Here is a 20,541-nt window from a genome sequence, read left to right as displayed (position 1 = left end):
CCTGTTGGACTCGGCGTGAGGGTCATCATGATCAAGTGCTGCTTGAAGTCGTATTTGTCCAGAAAGGTGAACCTCGTGCCCCCCTTTGCGTGGCCCTTGTGAAGGTAACTGATCATACCGTTTACAGCTTTCGTGTATTCACGCACCCCGAAATTAGTATGCGGCACTATAACCCCGATGGTCAGCTTCGGTAAAGTGCTGTTGCGTCCCCTGGACAGCTCATGGATCACATCGCTGCCTGATGACCTCAACCCGCAACTGGCGAAGACCACGAGCGTGCCGAGAATAAAAAATAGCTCGGCCCTCATTTTTCCTCCTCTTCAGTGTTCCTCAATCTCGTATCATTTCCCACTTCCGCGATTAACTCGGTTCAAATTCATGGGAGAATAAAGAACTCATTTCAAACGCGTGTCTTTAATTTATCATCCTCTCAACGAATCAACAAACACATCAATCGAAGAGTTTTCAAATTCTCCTTTCTTCACTGACAGAGTGAACTTTCAATTAAAAATAATCAATGATCGTGGCGGAATATTTTTCACCGACGTAAGAAGTTACTAATTCTTGCTGCATTGTAGCCATCTTGGGAACTGATGCCAATAAAGTGTTTTTGGTAAGAACTTTTGGCTCGAGTTTCACTTGTTTACATCCTTCAAAGCTTCTTATTTGACATTTTATTACGATGAGAGCTTTAGGAGCGTGAAATTAAGTTGGTGTTTTCTGTACGCCATTTTGGGACACTTCCATCTCCGTTTTGAGATTGTCAATGGTAAGCTGTTAAGCAACTTCACGAAGGTGTTGTGCTTGTGAATGACACCTGGTAGATAAGCGGCACGTGTTTGTGCTGAGCCAGGTGACTATCTAATTAATTATTACTATGTTTTGATGGAGGAAGACAAAGTTTGATTTATGAATATTTGTCGGGTGTGCAGCTTCGACGTGGGCCTGAAGCGTTGCTTTTTACTTGATTCGTTCAATTGCACGAGGTAATTAATGATTCGGAAGACACTGTAAAAAGAATATCGGTATCCTTGTATCAATAGTATTTTGAAGCCTGTTTCGCAACGGTGAGGGAGCCTCGAATACTTCATTAAATTCGTTAATTGGTTGTGTTGCCTTAATTAGGTACTAAAGAAACTTTACATGGATCTGCTATTTTTTGTAGCTATAATTAATATGAGACCCTTTAATAATTTTGTAAAGAAGTACTCGAATAACTAAATTAATTTAATGAAGTAGGAAGATAAATAATTTTGAATGCATTTCGTATAAGATTACAGAGTCTCATATTAAGAGCGATTTTTCGGGAATACTAACTTTATATTCGTTAATATTTTCTTTAGTTCCAGGATAATGTTTCATAATATTGATATTAATATTGTTTATATAGAATAAATGGTTTATATACGATAAATGTTAGATTCAAGTTCAGTATTTTAATTATTTCTTTCGCTGCTGGAAATAAAAGATATAATTATGCGGAATTTACATAATTTCTAAATTGTTGACTAATAAAATTAAGAACAACAAAATAATCAGTTTCTTTAAGCAATAAGTAACTATTGCAGACAGTAAACATTTTGCTCATTACTGTTAATAAATAGTCTATTAAATTTTTGACAAATTTAAATTTCGTTCTGTTATAACATTCGATCTAAATCAGATAAGAGTAATAAGGTCACAATAGTCTATCAAAGATATAAATATTTTGCTTAATTGTAAATGTTCGAGTACGGCGCTTGTTGTATTTCATTGAAATACAACTACGAATTTATTCTCAGCATATGAAGCTTTTGTAACAACAAATTATGGTAAATCGTCAATATGTATACGTTGAAGATTACAGTGATAGATTTTTGTTGTTAGACCATCGTACTTTATTTTTCTTTATACTGGGTTTGTAGGAATGCTTGGCTCTCCTGCTACATAATCCATGTTTCGACAGCACGATGGAGAATTATTGTGCTCAAGGTATTGACAGACTGTCACAAAGATGAAATACGGTTATGCGCACAAGAAAGTAGACATTCCAATCCAGATTAATGTTAAAATGTTTCTCTGATAATCCAATAAGAAGCATAAAACAAGAAAGTGCTTTTTATCAGATTAGAAACATGTTAGTTCTTTACAGACGTCTATTCTTTAGCATTTCAATGAACAAACTGACAATTGTCTATATTGCTATATATTAGCACTAAAACTGCCTAGCAATCAGACTGACTTATTTTCAATTTTTTATAAACATTAGAACAATACGTTTCTTGAAATTCAAAGGGTGTCCTAGTCTTGTATCTGCGCAAGTACACAAATTTAATTGGAAATCTTTCGCGAAGACACCTTTATAGTTGAAACACTTGCAAAAGAAGAATTTTGAAGTGGGTCAATTTGACCAGTCCGTTAGTTTTAATTTTAAAATGTCTGCATAAATGTAACATATACATTAAGCATTTAGTTGGCTTCATTTTTCAAATTATCATACTAGTTACACAACCAAAGCATTTGTGATAAATATTCGTCAGTTAATTTCATTTCCCTTTGCACCGTATTATTCATTTAAAGACAATTACTAATTCTCATAAAAATTATGGGAAAAATGTCTAATTAAATGTGTGAAATAAAAAGAATCAGAAATAAAAATAAAAAGTAAATATAATTTGTAAACGCAATTATATGACAGCAAAATGTATTAATAAAATAGAATAGGCAATTCAGTTAATAAAAAGCACTGAAAAGAAAAAATTAATTAAATTGTCATAACGAACAAACACGCTTTAGTTTAAAGATGTTATGGTTGTACAGGCATTGCATGGTCCAGTAACAACAGAAAACTCGATATGAAATTGAGGGAAACTCATTAGAAGCGTTGGCTCGAAAGTTTCGCTAGTACAATCGACCATGCCTCTCGCGGAACGCTGATAAGATTGGCTGGAAGTAATTACGGGCCCCTCAATTAAGCCGACGCCCGATAATTTCGTGCGAGGATCTGGAGCGTCAGAATCACAACGAAGCTAATTATTGAGATTTTCGTCAGGCCGGCTGACAGGACCCGCCGTCCCGTGTAATTTCGCATTAATTGGTAATTACGGAAACCTATCAGGCTACGCCACTTTATACTGCTGTTCTTCTGCCTTGCTCTTTTCTCTCTTTTTCACACTTGTTAAAACTCCGTTTATCGTTTATCACGGTTATCACATACCGGTGGCGCGTTTAGTCTACTTATATCGAGGTTGTATGGGGTGTTACACTCGAAATTCCTGTACCTTCCATTATGTTACGGGAGAAGTGTTTACTAGAAGATACGTTAGACGAGTTAGACAGCTGGATAAGTAGATAAAATAAATAGTGTGTTGAGAAGGTTATGAACATGAGACTTTCCTGTGCACTGTTCCCCTAAAATATATGGACGTCAGCTTTCCTTCAAAATAAGATTGTAACATGCTTTCTGAAGATTTTTATAAGCGTAATACAAGAATAATAAATAAATAAAGGAATAAAAAATCGAACAAAGATTAATTTATACATATTTTAAGTTATTGTTACTTGAATGAATAACGAATTTAATTTTTTAAATATTAAAAGGAAATTTTTAAATCGTTACATACATTTTATACATTTTTTGTTGTATTCTGTGTAAAACATAATGGCAGGTCTCCTAGCTGGAAGGAAGAGATTACGTAAAACACCTCTATAACGTTGACAAAGCGGGGTTAGTTTTATTATTTTTCACGAACTCGTGGTTCGCCCCTGAGATGAGTTCCCGTTCAATTGTCGGTGAAAATCTTTCGTTATCGGCATTTCGATGCCCTCCGTAGGGAAGCCATTTCTCCCGAGACCAAAGGAAAACGCAAATATATCGAAAATGCTAGTCACGTGGAAAATTTACATATGCCCTCGGTGTGTGCTGGGTTTCCGCCTCTCCATATTAGGTGTCTCTAACTTGTTTACGAGTAGAGTTAAATTTATTTTCGGAACTCTTGTCGAAAGAGGATCTCACGCGATGCTCTTACTTATTTTCGAATTGCCCGCTTGTTAACAGATCCCATTGAACTGGAGACACAATAATGGTTGTTACGGAACATCGTGACTGGTTATTAGGTTGGAACAATTCCGAAATGCTTGATCGGTGATCCAATTTTAATGAGACTTTCAATTCAATTTTTGTAAAATTTACGTCCTATCGTTTTGAAAGTGTTCCTGAAACGAAATTGTTATTTGCTGTTGATAATGTTATTACTATTTAATAATATTATTATAATTTAATTTTAGAATTCAATAATGGCAAGTAGGTTTTTATAATTATTAATTTAAATAAATAAAATATTTTACTATTTTATTAAGGTAGTTATTTCTACTTGAGGTAAAAAATTTCAAAACTTGATAAATTGATAGTTTGAAGATTATTTCCTTTGTCAACACTATTTTTAGATTATTGCTTCAAAAATCACTTGTAGATATATATAATAGAGAGTAACATTGCCTACAAAACTGTTAAAAATATTAAATCAAATAAATCTCCAAACCTTCATATTTTGATTAATTTTGTTTTAAATATATCGCATAATGTTTTTCATTGCAATGAAAACCAAAGACGTATTATAAAGTACGAATAATTTAATACTTTAATGTTTTTTTCTCTAAGTTCGAAGGTAGGTTAGTATTAGATAAATATAAGTATGCAGGATGCTTCGGTAGTTGTATAGGTAGGAGCACATATTTTAAGAAATTATGCTACTATACATAGATAATAAGGCGAAACTTACGGGTAATGAAAATGCAATTTCAGCATCGTCTTCGAATCATTAACGATTAAAAACTTTCCTCAAATATGATAATCTGCCCGATAATGGTGCACGTGATACAGGTCAGTATGCGCATGAACAGTATCATATCGTGAGAGAGAGAAAATTTCACGCGTCATTATTCGCAAATATTAACCATTATACTTCGGAACTGTATGCATTTATAGAGTACACAAATTTTCAGAAGCTTTTAAAGTACGAGTATCATATATGTATGACTATCGAAGATAGAACAGATACTTTCTATTCATTTGTTTTGTTTACTCAAGAAAGAGAATAGCTCACTCATTGACAGAATCCTTTACATGAAATTTTAATTGCGGCCGACAACGTAAAGAACATCTGTTACAGATGGACTAATTTATACAACTAATGCCAGCTTTATGAGAGAGTACTTACATTAATCCTTTTCAATCCGACTATGAACAAATTCGATATTCCCTTTTATTTAAATTTCTGCGTATTTTAATAACCTGTGTTATATTTCACCGCAATATTGCAATTTCATCGTACAGTAGCAATTTTAATTTTTTCAACTGTTACATTTAATTCAATAAATTGATCTTTTGAAACATACGTGGGATTAAATAATACTAACGTAAGTTTCGAAATGAAAAATTGAAAATAAAAATCAATAATTTAGTTGTTGATTTAACAATATATCAAATATAACAATAGTATAAAGCAGCAGCTTCTCAAATTATAGTACATTCATTTAAAAATGCAGAATAGTGCATATCGATCATAAAATTAAAAATTGAAATTACTGAATCGCAATTAAATTAATATTATTAATACATTATAATAATATATGTAAGAAGGCAGGTGTGAATGTGATGTGAAGATGGGCAAGTGTGAAAACAGAGTCAAGATGACTGATGACCACGACGTGCCGCATTGACTCTCAAGAGCGGCAAGTCCGAAGAGGAAGTGTCGCAAAGTTAAATTGCGAGGAGGGCCTGGAATGTAGAAGAATGTTCACGAAGGTTCAGTTAACCGTTTGGATGCTAAACAAATTTTGTGGATATTTACCAAAAATGCAGAAGTGATTGGGTGTGTATGCAAAAAAATTAATAAGAGTAGTTATCTAATTAGATCACAAATATTGTGTTATTACAAAAAAATATTAAAAAATAACATTTATTCAAATAAATTTACTTTGACTTATTTCTTGAAAAATATAAGAAGAAAATTATAATTGATACTGATAAACAGAAGCGCCTCCGCGCTCTCCGCAATTTTGGCACAATACAAGAATATTGCTTATAGCGTTCCTCAGGACTCAAGCGGTTGAGATGAGCGTTTGATTCAGAAATGTTAACCTTCGTAGCTTTGCTAATTACTACACCATTTAAAAAGATATTAAATTTTATTGAAACTGATTATTTTAAAATGATTTAAAAAATTATTTAAGTTCATCTCATTAAAAATCATCAGCCACGTAGCCCAGTTTTTTAAGGATTAACCGGTACGCAATGTGTTAATATAAGATAATACCAGTAATACAGAAATAAAGTAAAAACATTGAGTTCAAAGTAATGCATATGCAAACAAAAGTAAAATACTCGCGATTAACAATGCGTTAATAGAATAATAAATATATATGGCGAACGCCCTACAATCAGTGATCTAATAATCTCAGTAGGCAGGTAAACACGAGCTCTGCTCTAAAATGGACGCACCACTTACCCCGAGGATTTAAATATCCAAAGAAAGCGCGACGCGCAGTCGTGATTCGCAGCAAACAGAAGAATTCTGTCAAGGTTTCAAAATGGAGAAGCTTGAATAAAGTAAACTCTGTAAATGAAAACTGTACACCCTCTATAAAGCTCATCCCGGTTTACAACTAGGAAACTAGCGTTAACAGGGCGGTGAGTTTGGTATCAAGGATATACCCGAGTCTGTTTGCTCGAGGCTGAGTAGAGTTTCCTAGCTGCACACGTAACAGCAGAATTGCCAATGGAAAAGCTGAGGCCGAAGTTGCTACGGGGAAAGATAGGGAACCCGGAGTTTGTTAAGAAGCTGGAATCAGCTGCGCTGTATCGCCGTGGAAACACGCATTCAATATGGTCAGCAGAATTAACCGTAGATTACAGTTTTCCGGGGACAGGTGCAGGTTTATCTGGGTCACTTCTGTTAAGTCGAACGAGTAGAGACAATTTCAAGGAAGTTGTTTTAAAACACGGTTGTTTAATTTCGCACGTGGACCGTTTGAGCTTCTGACTGATTCTGATTGTTTCTGATTAGTATCCATCTGGTGACCCAAAATGTAAGTGGAAACAAATAGAATGACGCTTTCCAAAAAAAAAAAAAAAAATGGATATTTGTCGAATACTTCAACTCTTGACTAAATAAAGGTGATACAGTTCGTATGAGGTTATTTTACATTGGAAATAAATACAGAATCTGGAATAACATTTTTTGTTCGGAACTTTGTTTTAAAAATTGAGTTTGAACATGTTTTGTTGATAGTTAGCAGATATTCGGCAAAGTTTTAACATGGATTTTTGAAGCAATTATTTTGTTTAGAATACAGTATAGAATGCTATGTAGAATATTATGTAGAATAAATGTCCCGGATTCTTTTAATCAGTTAATTACACGTATGGTCCATGAATTTCCGATTTTGATTTTTCCAAATGGAGGTTTCAAGTGTGAAATTTCTATCGTGTGTGATTAGCTTGTTTTTTCATGGAAAACGATTTTCTTTCCGGTTACACTAACAGTTGCACCCTGCACTTTTGTTTTTGGAGTGAGCAGGAGTTATACTTGTTTATATGCTTGTAAGATATTTTAAATGAGAATTTTAATACCATCAACTTCAATTTCTTTCTACTAAATTAGTAATGCTCTAATAACTTTTTACGCATTGTTACAAAAAAGATATGAAGCGACTGAATCATAAAAAAAGCTAAAAGAAGTGAACTTCAAGTAAATTTCGTGTACACAATATATAAATCACCTAATTAATGAGATATCAAAGTTGGCAATAGTTCAAGCAAATCCTAAGTGGCAATGTAAGTTGCAAAGTACTGTCCTACGAAGTATGGGTTCCAGGAGTCTTGTTAAAATGAGATAGTGACGTCGACTTGCGAATTGCCACCGATATCTAGTTTGTGTTTCGAGGACACAGAAATTAGTTACGATAATTACATTAGCGTTGAAACCTATGTTTTTAGACAATAGTTGTTGAAAACTAAATCTGTCCCATGGCGAAACTGGCGAAGTGGTTCAATGGCCTTTCGAGGAGCTATGAATACTCTGATCTGCTGCAATATAATTATGTCTATGTTCGCAGAATTTTGACCATTTCAAAGTATAAGGATTATATTTTCAGTCACCTAGTTGTTTATTATTTTCACAATTCAAAGGTATGAAATACTGGCAGTAAATAGTCAATTTGAACTGTCAAAACGGTTCAAAGAGAAATATGAATTGAAGGAATTTTTCAAAAATTATGTCTACACAAGTTGATTCTTTGCCATAATAAATCGAAAATGTAAAATAATGTTTTATACTGTACTTCGATACTTTCACTTTATTACACGAGTTGCTAAAAAAAATTCATTAATCAATGATTTAATTTAAGAGAGTGAAAAATCATGTAACAGAATGGTGATTTTGAAGATGATTAACCACTTGTGCTTGAAAGACATGTTGCGCACGTCGTGATGTTTTTGTTCGAAAATTACCAACGACATGTTGTACACGTTGATAGCCTTGGATTACATATTCCAGATTTTTCTGAAATCTACTACTTCGTACAAAATTATTGGTAAACGACATTTGTGTACATATCAACATATGATAGGTGAAGACAAAATTCTTCGCGCGATATCCTGTCAAATTTCTTAATTCGTTGCCAGCGCAAGTGGTTAACGATGCAAAGTTGAGATGTTCACATTTACGTTGAATGGAGGTCACTTAATCCCTTAAAATATTGAATTACAACAACTTATAACAATAATAGTAGTTATTATGAATATAAAGAGTCTTTAGTGGGGTAAGACTTGAATTGTAACACTTACAATTCAAGGTCGAATAAATGTATTAGATTAATGATTTCCTTCGTATGTTAAATACTTTCGTGAGCTCGCACATATCACCAGAAAAACGATCCTTTCTCACCGGCAATTACACCAAGGCGAGCACAGTGGCGCCATAAATCACGGGGATTCATAGCAACGAGATCGTTCAACGTCGGTATAGGGCAATTGGGGTTTTAAAGTGCAGCGTCCGGAGGGGGTACTTCGCGCTCACCCGGTATCGTTTCGCAAGTATCGCGCGGAAATCTGCCGGAAGGATCAAAGTGTCGCTCTGAGCGAACGACGTCACGTTCCATAGCAGGGGAATATTAGGGGAAACGTGTATCGGCCGATGCGATAACGTTACCGCATAATGATCAATTTTCCCGTCTATCGTGGCGAGTTTCATTTTTCACGCCCTGCGCTGCCGTGTTTGGCACTGCCGATGCCTCACGTTCTACGCCCGCAAATGAAATACTCCCCCTCCCTCATTTCCTGTTCACCCAGGTTAGCCCGCGAAACGCAATTTCCCTAGGATAGATCAGATTCGATCTATCTGCGTCCGGGTAAAGTGCCGATAATACGATTCGTGGAAATATCCTGGGTGCGGTTGATACCTGCCTGAATCCAAGTGGTTGATCACTGGCGATGGGGTATGATATTGCTCCTGTCGTGTCGATGCTTAGCGGCAAAGTGTCAGGGTATTACAAGTGTCATGCGACTTACAAGTGTCAGGCACTTGGCAGGAATATAGGACTGCACCCTCTATTTACACGGAGTATCCATTTTCAGGTGGATTCGATTTCCGCGAATGTAAATTGTGTAAATAGTGTCTGTCAGTAGAAAAGAAGAGAACATATTGGAATGAAAAGCTGGTGTATTGGAAATGTATATTTGTTTCGTATACCTTAATAGAAGAATAATGATGTTGACATTTTAGAAAACAAAAGTAAATTTTATTTGTTGTCACTATATTGGGATCAAGTAAATTGGTATCGCTTATAAACAATATTTCTGGAAAGAGAATATCATAAAGAAACTGTCGCGTAAATGAAGGGATAGATGTAATTAGTCAGAGTGGAAGGAAATCTCTTTTCACATGCATTTTATGTAGTAACATAATGAAAAAACAAAAAGTAGAAGTTTCATCATTAATATCTTAGTCATATTAATGCAAATGTTATTTAGTACATCTAATACTAACGCAATAATAATTCTAATAATAACACGAGTAAAATAATTCATTAAAGACTGAAAGCAGAAATGATTACTTCTCTTTGATTATACCAGATGTGAAGGGCCCTTTAAACCTAGCCTTTCCTTTTTTTTATTTTTTCTGTACGTGAGAGAAATCTTCGATAGACGCCTTCAACCTTTCTCCCTGATGTAAGATGGCACAGAGGGATTCCGAAACGACGCTGGGTCTCCCAATTTTCATCAAGATCTAGACTCTTTTAAGCTCGAACCACTTACACGGAGGTGCTTGCTCAGGCTAGTTCTCATTAGGTAGAAGTTATGTCTGTGTACTTTGGACTCTAAGGGACTACGAACGATAGGTAATATTTTCCTTCCACCAGCAGTACCATTCTGCTTTGTGTCTCCTAAGGGATAGACCTTTATTGTACTTCGTTATCGAGTGAAAGCTCCGCCTACGGAACCTTTAACATTATTTCGTCCTAGGAACGACTATCTTCAAGCCATTACCCAACGATAGAGGGAAATCAACGAAACTGAATAGACCAATTTCATGTACGTTTCTGCTAACGTCAACACAATGTGGTAGGCATGTTTACTGTGCTAGGCAAAACATTTTGTCGTTTTTGTTCTTTAGTCTGATTCTTTTATTATGGTACACAAATAAATATTATAACAAATGTACTGAAAGATAGTAAACAGACAATAAACCAAACGGGCAACGTTAAATTTAAAGAAATAAACATTACTTAAAATTTTTAAAATATTCCGTATTTTTAGGCCCATCACAAGAAAAAAATCAACGTTTATGATAGAAAAATAAAATTTATTTTATTTTATTTTTTAACTTATTATGTACATAGATGTAACGAATGAAAATTTTAGGGATAAATGTTATAAATAAGTTCTAATAAAGGGTATTATTTTTAAATATTTTATTATTTATTATAAAATTATGTTGGTAGTGGAACTCATTTAGAGGATAAAGGATTAACAGACGTTCATAATTCGTTAGCCACTACAAAATTCCCATTATTGTGTCCCATGTTGTAATAAAGCAGTTTCGAAGGTTCACATTTAATTTGTCAACTGTTGAAAAATGCTAGTTCATAAAAATTCACCAGGAAAGTATTTTTATATTATCTATATCATAACACTGATCTTCAAATATCATAACAGAAAAGTATATACCTATATTTTATGGCTGGTTCCATGATCATGACGTCACTCTAGATATTGAGTTCCCAAGTAGAAATAAGACAAAAGTTAAGCTCCCAATAAAATGTTCTTAGAAACTTGTATACCCCTTTCTCATTACAAGTAGCTGTTCACTACGACTATGAGAATAGAATATAACAATAAAATAATATTATTATGTACTCATTGGAATATAATACTATTATAAAATATAAATTCTAGATAAGCGTATAATCTATAGCAGAAATAATGAGATTATTATATAATAAACCTGATTTAGTGATACAAATACAAAATTATATTGTACAAACCTATAGGATTTTAAGCTGCTTACTTTCACTTTCAGTATTCATTTTATTTCAAGAAATTAATTATTTATTTATTAATCTTACATAAAGTTGAAGAAAAGAATTATATAAAGATATTAGCGTTGTTGAAAGATTGAAAAAGAAACATGTTAAATATAATTGTAGATTTTGTTATATTTTTCATCGGTAATACTAAATTCTTATTCACGAGGAAAGGTTTTGTTACAATTCGCATGGTTTATTCATAAATTTTACCTAGGGTCTTGCAAATTATCTTGGTGCACGTGATCAAAGGAGTTTGTAACTTGATTTTTGTCGTGCATGATGTATTCCTTTGTAGACAGCGCCTCAACAGCGACACTACACTTGATCTCTTATTTCTATTAGAATTATTGATACACAACCATCGACATGCTATCGACCATGGAATTACGCGGAATATGTAAATCGCGTATGCAAAAATACAAACTCAAATATTCAGAGGCTGTAGACAATGATGATCATAAATCATTTCGTTGTCGAATGTTTGGAGATAAGAGGATTATGGAACCGACAGCTGATAAAATGGACAGTGAAATTGTAAAGTTAAAGCAAGAATGAAATGAAGTATGTAACGGGCAAAATAAAAATATGAATTGTAAACTAGATATTGAATAATTTATATTTCTTCTTATCGGGAAGATATTAGTTGCTGTTTACTTTACCTTCGCCGAGCATTTTATTGAAAAATGTTTCACACTCGAAAACATTGTTTTTATAACAATTGTTTAATTTTATATTTACTCTAAATTAAGTACTTGAATCCATGTCTTTTATTTTCATTTTATTTTGAAACGAATATCGTTTAATTTAATGTACACTACCGCTCAAAAGTATCCGGACACTTGCTTTTGTTCTATAAAACATAGTTTAACTTTGTACGAAAGGTATTTAGAATGGTTATATCAATTGTAATTATTATTGTAACCTTTTTGAGGTATCATAGCATAGTAGAATTAATTTTTATGTACAAATTATATAATGAGTATGCAGAAATAAAATTCCTGCACAGAAATACAAAATCTAATGGAACGATCTCGACGGTTAAAAGAATCTCAAGTTCCACTTTGTTTCATCTCTATGGCGCAGAACGAGTTCATAGAGTTCTTCAATACGTATTAAGTGTCTGTAAACTGTTGATATGTTTATGTTCTCTCGATAGAGATAAGAATGGAGGTAACGCTATGCACTCGCCAGCTTCGCTTTAGTTCGTCTGTAGCTTCTTTTCCATGAAGATATGAATTCGAAACGAGAATTATCGATAGAGAAACGTGCCAGTATCCTTACACTTGCAGAAGAAGGATATACAGTCAGAGAAATTGCACTGCGTCAGAAAATTGCGAAGTCAACAGTACATGACACTATTAAAAAGTATGCAACAAGTAAAGATTGCTCATCAAAAAAAAGAACAGGACGACCAGCAAAAACTACAAAATCCGAAGACCGATTTATCGAAACCATAAGTAAACGTAACAGACGTCTTACTGCATCAGAAATCACTGCGGAGTCAAACGGCGGCTAGTGAATGTTGGTCTCCGTGGATGTGTGGCTGTTAAAAAACCACTTTTAAGACCAATAAATAAGAGAAAACGATACAATTGGGCAAAAGAACACAAAGATTGGACAATCTCAAATTGGGAAACCGTGTTATGGACGGATGAGTCCAAGTTCGAAGTTTTTGGCAGCAAAAGACGTCAGTTCGTTCGCAGAAAACCCAACGAAAAACTCTTAGACGATTGTGTAGTGCCAACGGTGAAGCATGGGGGTAGCTCGGTTATTGTGTGGGGTTGTTTTGGCAAAAATATGGCGGGTGATATAGTCAAAATAGACGGCATATTACGCAAGGAACAATATTTAAACATTTTAATTGAACACGCTGTGCCCACCGGTAGTAGGTTAATAGGATCAAATTTTATATTTATGCAGGACAATGATCCTAAACACACAGCTAAATTGTGTAAAAACTATTTAGAGACATTAGAGAAAGAAAAACTACTAAAAATTATGCAATGGCCACCACAATCCCCGGACCTCAACCCCATTGAAAAATTATGGGATGAATTGGACAGAAAAGTGCGTGAAAAGTTCCCAACATCGCAAAAGGACTTATGGAAGTGTTTGCAAGAAACGAGGAAAGAGATTTCCACAGAAACAATGAAGAAACTGGTAGAAAGATTGCCAAGATTAGTGCAAGCGGTATTATCTAACCGCGGTGGATACGTCGATGAATCTCGTATTTAATTTTAGTGTAGTATTGGTAAGTTCCACAGACGTAATTTTTAATTTAAAACGTTAGATATTTAATAAGAAATTAGAAATTTTATAAAAAATCGGTTTTAGTCACTATTTTAGGCACTTACATAAAATTTACGCAACGTTAATACATATTTCGCAACTGTCCGGATACTTTTGAGCGGCAGTGTACCTGTATCCATGTATATGCGCATTGTTGAAGTTAATTTCACATTTCTCAACATTCCTTAATAAGAAACAATTGACAGAAGCCAAAATAATATAAAAATTGTTTTCTTTCATTACAAAAATTATTTATTCATCAAATGGTTATCGTTATATTTAATGTTCATTAATATAGCTTCTTAGATTCATATTATGAATGTAAATAATTAAAATATTACATACCAGTGAGTAATTATCTGCGATTACGAATTCATTTCAATTTCACCGTGCCACGGTTGTTAATGTATTATGTACTAGCTGTGAAATAGATTTTCACCGTGAATGTATGGCAGAAACGTGGCAGAAGGTTTGGTAACAGGTGAAATCAATTTCTTGCCCAGCACGATTTTCCAATCCAAACAGGACTTACTTGCCCGAAATGCGACAAGTTTGCCCTGGTAATTGGAAATCGGATTGCCAATGCGTCAGGTTCGTAAGAAATTAAACATCGCGAATCGATAGTTCATGGACGGGATATCCGTTTCGATACTTCGAAAGGGCACGGCCGACCCGCTGCATGAACCGACAGGAACTGTCGCCCGACAGAAAAATGATCTCGTTCGAAACTTTTCTGGCGTGCTGTTTTGACAGTTATAGCTGCCCTCGTATTTCACGAATTAAAGTTTTCGCTTCATGAACCGCTATACTTCCGCACATGTTTAACCATTCCGATGTTTGTGATACTTCATTCGTTATGGCAATATGACGATATTTTATTATATGACAAATGTACTCGTTATGAAAAGGTACCAATATTTTGTGTTGTGACGAGTATATTCGTCATGAAAAGATGACAATATTTTCTTATATAGCAAGTATACTTATCATGGAGAAAAGAAATTCGAATTTTCCATTTAAAATAAAATTTAGGTAAAACAAAAAAGATTTTCGTAATTTTAATATATTTTGGAATATTAATGAAGATTAATAAGTAAAATGCAATATTCAAGATATAATATAAAATAATACTTCCATTTGGTTAACTATTCATGAAAAATGTTCAAATTCGATTTTTTTATCTAAAAATATCATTATTTTGAAACTGAACGTTTTTATTTGTTTTTGTAAGTAGAATAATCGTTGCTTATTATGCTACTTAAATTTAATGAAGAGTTAGCTAAGTACACACAAATTCACCTTTAATATCCCCCAAAACAAGGGCCCAAAATGATAAAAGCTTTATTCCGTATTGTCAACACACTTTTCCTATGGAACCATATAGACTTTAAGTATACTATTAATTGTAGAATATTTTGTATGATATCCACATACTGAAAACAATTCTATTTCACTATATTGTATCCAGCTACTACAAATTTCATTCTTCAATAACAATATTTTCAAACAATAATATTAATTAGTCAATATCCTGATTTCACATTAGAAAGTAAAAAATTTATTTACCAACGCGATTAACTCCACTTAATATAATCTAAAAGAATTAAATCAAATTACATTCGTAAAGATCCAACCAAGAATTTTGCTACCGAAAGATGGAAACACTCACAAAGTACAATTATTCACAACGGCTTGCAAAAACGGCACGATCATCGTTACTTTAAAAAGTTGATAGAAAACCTAAAAGCATCTGTAGCGTCCATGCCACCACCAAGTTCTTGTTCCTGCCAGCAGTGAACGACAATAAGACCTCTAAAAGAAATGTACCCTCGTCTCTGATTGTGAGTCGGCCAGGCAGCTTTGCCGCCCGCAATCTTTTGTTCAGTCACAACTTCTTCCAGCCAAGGAACGTGCGCAGCGGAACAGCTTCGCGCGCTTTGTCGGCCATAATGGATCTCGATTGAACCCCCCGCCTGAATCACTGAATCGGCGGACCAAGCGTCCGCGATATCGCGTTATTTCTGCGTGTCCGCCCACACGGCTGGGATCCATGGCCCATGATAATCCCCTTTAATACACCATTGTCCCAGTGGTCGACTTTCTCTTCGATTCTTCTTTTCCACCTTTTTTTCTCGGTTGACTAGCTCGTCGCAGCCAGCACCGAGAACCAAAAGAAGATCGCTTTCCCCTTGTTATCCTGACCGTGGCCGTGTCGGATCGCGCTGGGAAAGGATAACGATCGCAGGTCAATTCGAAGGGTTCAATTATCCGGGAAACCGTACCTTTCTCTTCACCGTTTCGCCCTCGAAGTCGGCCGTGGATAGAAACATCCAATCAGTCGGGGGAAGCGACCCTTTCTCCCTCACTTTCTCCTTATTGCTCTTCCCGTCCTTCGCGAAACACCGTTAACCGACTACACCCATCCCTCCATTTATGCGGCACATTTTTTATACGAGTCTCTCTTTTGCGCGGTGAGTTATAATGCTATTTACCGTGATATCGTTTATGCGCGACTTGAATTTAGTGATATCAAACAAAATTTATTTCTGTTTTCCGAAATGTTGATAATAAAGTATAAGATTTATTTTTGTCTTTTGTAATGTCAATAATGAAGAATAAAATTTACTTCTGTTTTCTGAAATGTCAATAATAAAGAATAAAATTTACTTTTGTTCTATGAAATGTCAATAATGGATAACAGAATTTACTTCTGTTTTTTGAAACGTCATTAATGAAGAATAAAATTTACTTATTTTCTGAAATGTCGACAGTATTATTTTTTGAGAGACGGGTGTAACTTCTTCTCAGATTGAAACCCTCACATTCCTTTACTCTTAGTGGTAAACGCAGGATTTTGTGAAGCGAAGATTATACAAGTTACTCACGAAAACATTAGATCCATGTATTTGTATAACATGCAGAGTGGTCCAGTCTTTTTTGTGAAACTATATTGGTATACTTTATGAGCAAAATTAACATATTCCCGAGAACGTATAAATTTGTAAAGTTTATAGCTAAACATCGCAAGGGCTCACTATTTAAATATGTATGAATGGAAAAAATATATGATAGAGTTATGTTGACAATACTTAAGGATAGATATTGAAATTACTTAATATTATGTGGCTGGCAGTCTTTTAAGAAAATTAAAAATGACGCAGGATTATATTACAAATGTAGAGTCTCGATTTTATTAAACAGAATGTTATTATATAAACGTACGTTCTTAAATGTTTTATTAAAATGTTAGAATAAAAATATGAAATAATAACAAACTGCTTTCTTATTTGATTCTAGAAAGAAACAAACCGTTAGTTTACATTGTAATGGAACATCTTGTATTTTAAAAGTTTAACGAATGTTAAAGGAGGAATTACCAGTTATATTAATGCTGTCATAAACCTTGATATCTGTACTGTAAGTTAGAATACTTTGAATTATAAAATTATATAGCATTTAATAACAAACATGACATAATTTAAAATATACCATTAATTTAAAATTAACTTAATTTAAAATAAACAGCGGGAACTTTTCTGAGTAATTGTACAATTTGTTAAAGTTTTCTTTCACCAGTTTCTTTTCTACGTCATGCATATTACCTTTTTCAAATAGAATAAACATTATCTTTTTAATTAATTTCTATATTATAATTTTCCTATGTAAATTCAAACAGAGTTGAGCAAAATGCTGGTAACCTGAGTAACTAATGAGCAAAATGCAACTTTTGTTCGATTGTAAATTATCACCCGTAATTATTAATTAGCATTAATCGTAATAACCTTAATTTCATTTTCAGATTACTGAAAATCGAAAATTATAAAAGATAATTTGTAATCGAATCAATTACTACATTCGAATCATCATCAGTAATGTGTAATGGGATTACACTTTGTTCGTTTATATTTGAATTTAATCAAAGTGAAACAATAACCAACAAAGTCTAAATGTATCTCGAGATTATTTATTCTTATTTTACACAACTCAAATTATATTTCGCGTGACTTACAAATTGTTGATAATTAATGACATACAGGGGCACGACAGACTGACATAAAACGGTATTGAAACTTAAATGAGAGTTTGGAATGAGGGTTTGACAGCTCTGATTAGCGTAGTGACTTAGCGTGTTAATAAATAGTATTAGTGTAGTTCGTATTGTTATTTAATAAACTATTCTCTGTTACTCAAATTGAAATGTTCACTAGGGTTCTTATTTACTAGAATCCTATAAAGGGGAGCTCGTTCGGCATGACAGTTAGCGAATTTCCTACACATGAACTTATCGCTTTATCGCTATGCATATAGCATGAGTACGGTAGAACCCACCTATAACGCGATTACAATATTCTATATTGCAGGGTTTCACATTTACGAATTTCACATGAAATTCCGTTTTTGGATACTGGTCCAATTTATATTAAATCGGTCTTCCGCTTGTATCAGTTTCTTGTGGAAAATCTCATTTTCATAGTTACTTTTTGACAGTGTGTTAATAACATTAAAACTAACAAGCAATTGAATTGACTGTTTTATTTCTTCTATAGAAAATCCACGAGTACATCTATTGAGACTTTAATTGGCTTACAATTCAATTTGTGTATTGCTCAATTTCTGTAATAATTTCGCAGAGAAACATTTGTTATCTTTTTCATAATTGCAAAAAGAGGAAATCAGGAATGGGTCATTTTGATCCTCTTGGTAGCTTTAGTATTCAATCGAGTTACAGGGAGTCCTACGGAATACCAATTGTGCATTAAGCATTTGCACTCCAGAGGCACCACTCAGTCGCCAATTAATGTGACACATCAAATTTCAAAAGTTTGGTACTTACTATTAAACTTTGTATGCATCATTATGTGAAATATTGAAGGAAAACAGTTTTTTTTTCTCAATGTATGTGCAACTTCTCGTCAAGACAATTTCAGAAAATGTCATTTGCATCTCATTAGAAAGTATTGAGTATTTCGAGTGAAAAAATTTTGGAGTGCAAAGGGTTAACACGTTGAATTCCACACGATTTCATAGAGTAAAATACACAAAATGGAATAAATATAATATTAAATCATGTGATTGAATTGCATTATTATTATTGCACGTTTATCTAGCTGATTGTCACCGTATTAGGTAGCATTGTTTATAATATAGATATTGTAGTATCTAGAATATTTATTGTAGGATGAATGGTTTGTTGTGCGTGCGTAAGGGCGACCAGGTCGTATTGCGACGGACCGGCGCCGGGATGTTTGGAAAATAGTGTGACTGCGTTTAGACAATCTCGAGTGGCTGAAAGAATGCGAGGAAGAGTGTCTGGAACTGAGCGACTGAACTGTGAAAAAAGCGTGTACGTGACTGCGTGAATTTTGACTATGGACGAAAGATGCGAGTGAGAAGGGTGCAAGGGTAAGAAAGACAGAGCGAATGGGGGTGTGTGTTAAAAGCGAGTGGAAATGCGTGCATGAGGACATTTTGGTGAGCGACAGCGGAGAAGAACATTTTTGGTGCGTGATAGAGAGTCGTGTGTTGTATTTTTACGTGTTGTCCGTATTGTTTTCTTTATCTTATTAAATATATATTGTTTTCCTAATTCTCTTTTTACTGAAGATCCACATTTTCATCATCTAATAGTAAACCACTATAATATGTTTTCAAATAATCATGGTTTAATTGAGTGAACTGTAGTAATTCGATTTGGTTGGGGGGTCACCGGTGATCCCCATGGCATTCAACCTGTTAAGCGTATTTTGTTGCGACACGACGACGACGCCTAAAACGAATCCACGTGGAACGGATACACCGTGTAAATGAAGGAATGGGTGAGCTGTAAATTTGTCACTGCTTTGACCGTTTTCTCGGTCGAGCTCCAGGAATTCTGAGACACTATCGGGATTAGACGTGGACGGAGGTGTACTGAACGTGTAAGAGGGATAAATCACAGCGTTTTCAAGGTTTATGCCGATTCACCATCCTGACTGGTCACTTTTTTCCCCGTCAGCTATCGGCGAATTGGGGCTGGATAATCCCTCGGCTATCCACGTTGCGCGGTTTTCTTTTGAAGACGATGATTGACGACTGTTATTGACGAAGAATTTTTTTTTTTCAATCGTGGAAAAGTTTCTTGGACATTGATTGATGAGTAATTTAATTTTATTGGAACGAAACGATTTTTGATGTCGAAAATAAAAATTGAAATGTTGCCATTTTAATTTGGTAGATTACTCCACGTTAGTTTAACAGTGTGTACTAGACAGGAGGGAAATAAACAATTGTTTGAATATTGTTTATTTTTTAACGGTTCGCACTGTAATATTAAAGTACATAGTATAGTGGTTTGTATGATTGAAATATAGTGTAGTTTAAAATAGATTTTAATAGGGATAAAATTAGTATGAAATATAGTATGATACACTAAGTAAAATTAACTGTACTATTATATGTAACTATAGGTATTACTGTACTATACTACGATATCATTCTAAAGTACTATGCAATGATAATATATTATGCTATGTTATTATATCAATATGCAATACCTATATAGTATAAATAAACTATTGTATATGACATTAGTGTATAGCATTTATAGTATATTTCTTATAGAATATACTAATAGAATAAATGAACCATTGCCAAAATAGATTTTCCTTGCACTTGTTATAACTGTATTAATAATGTTCAAATACT

The 20,541-nt window shown here is 34.0% G+C and overlaps 1 protein-coding gene across 10 annotated transcripts in view; it reads right to left on the bottom strand.

Annotated features, from left to right (window-relative positions):
- Nmdar2 (glutamate ionotropic receptor NMDA type subunit 2) overlaps positions 1 to 20,541 on the bottom strand; it is a 466,012-nt gene that overhangs the window by 115,911 nt on the left and 329,560 nt on the right. Inside the window, exon 2 of one of the 10 annotated variants that reach the window (XM_076369026.1) lies at positions 2 to 1,008. The exons of the other annotated variants lie outside the window; for them this stretch is intronic. Within the exon in view, the coding sequence (XP_076225141.1) occupies positions 2 to 308 (307 nt within the window). The 5' untranslated portion in view covers positions 309 to 1,008. The remainder of the gene's footprint in view (position 1; positions 1,009 to 20,541) is intronic. 10 annotated transcript variants of the gene reach the window in all.

The sequence above is a fragment of the Nomia melanderi genome, chromosome 7 (assembly GCF_051020985.1).
Source record: "Nomia melanderi isolate GNS246 chromosome 7, iyNomMela1, whole genome shotgun sequence".
NCBI classification, from domain to species: Eukaryota; Metazoa; Arthropoda; class Insecta; order Hymenoptera; family Halictidae; genus Nomia; species Nomia melanderi.
Note: the sequence above shows the minus strand (reverse complement) of the source record. Positions and strands in the feature narration are given on the sequence as shown.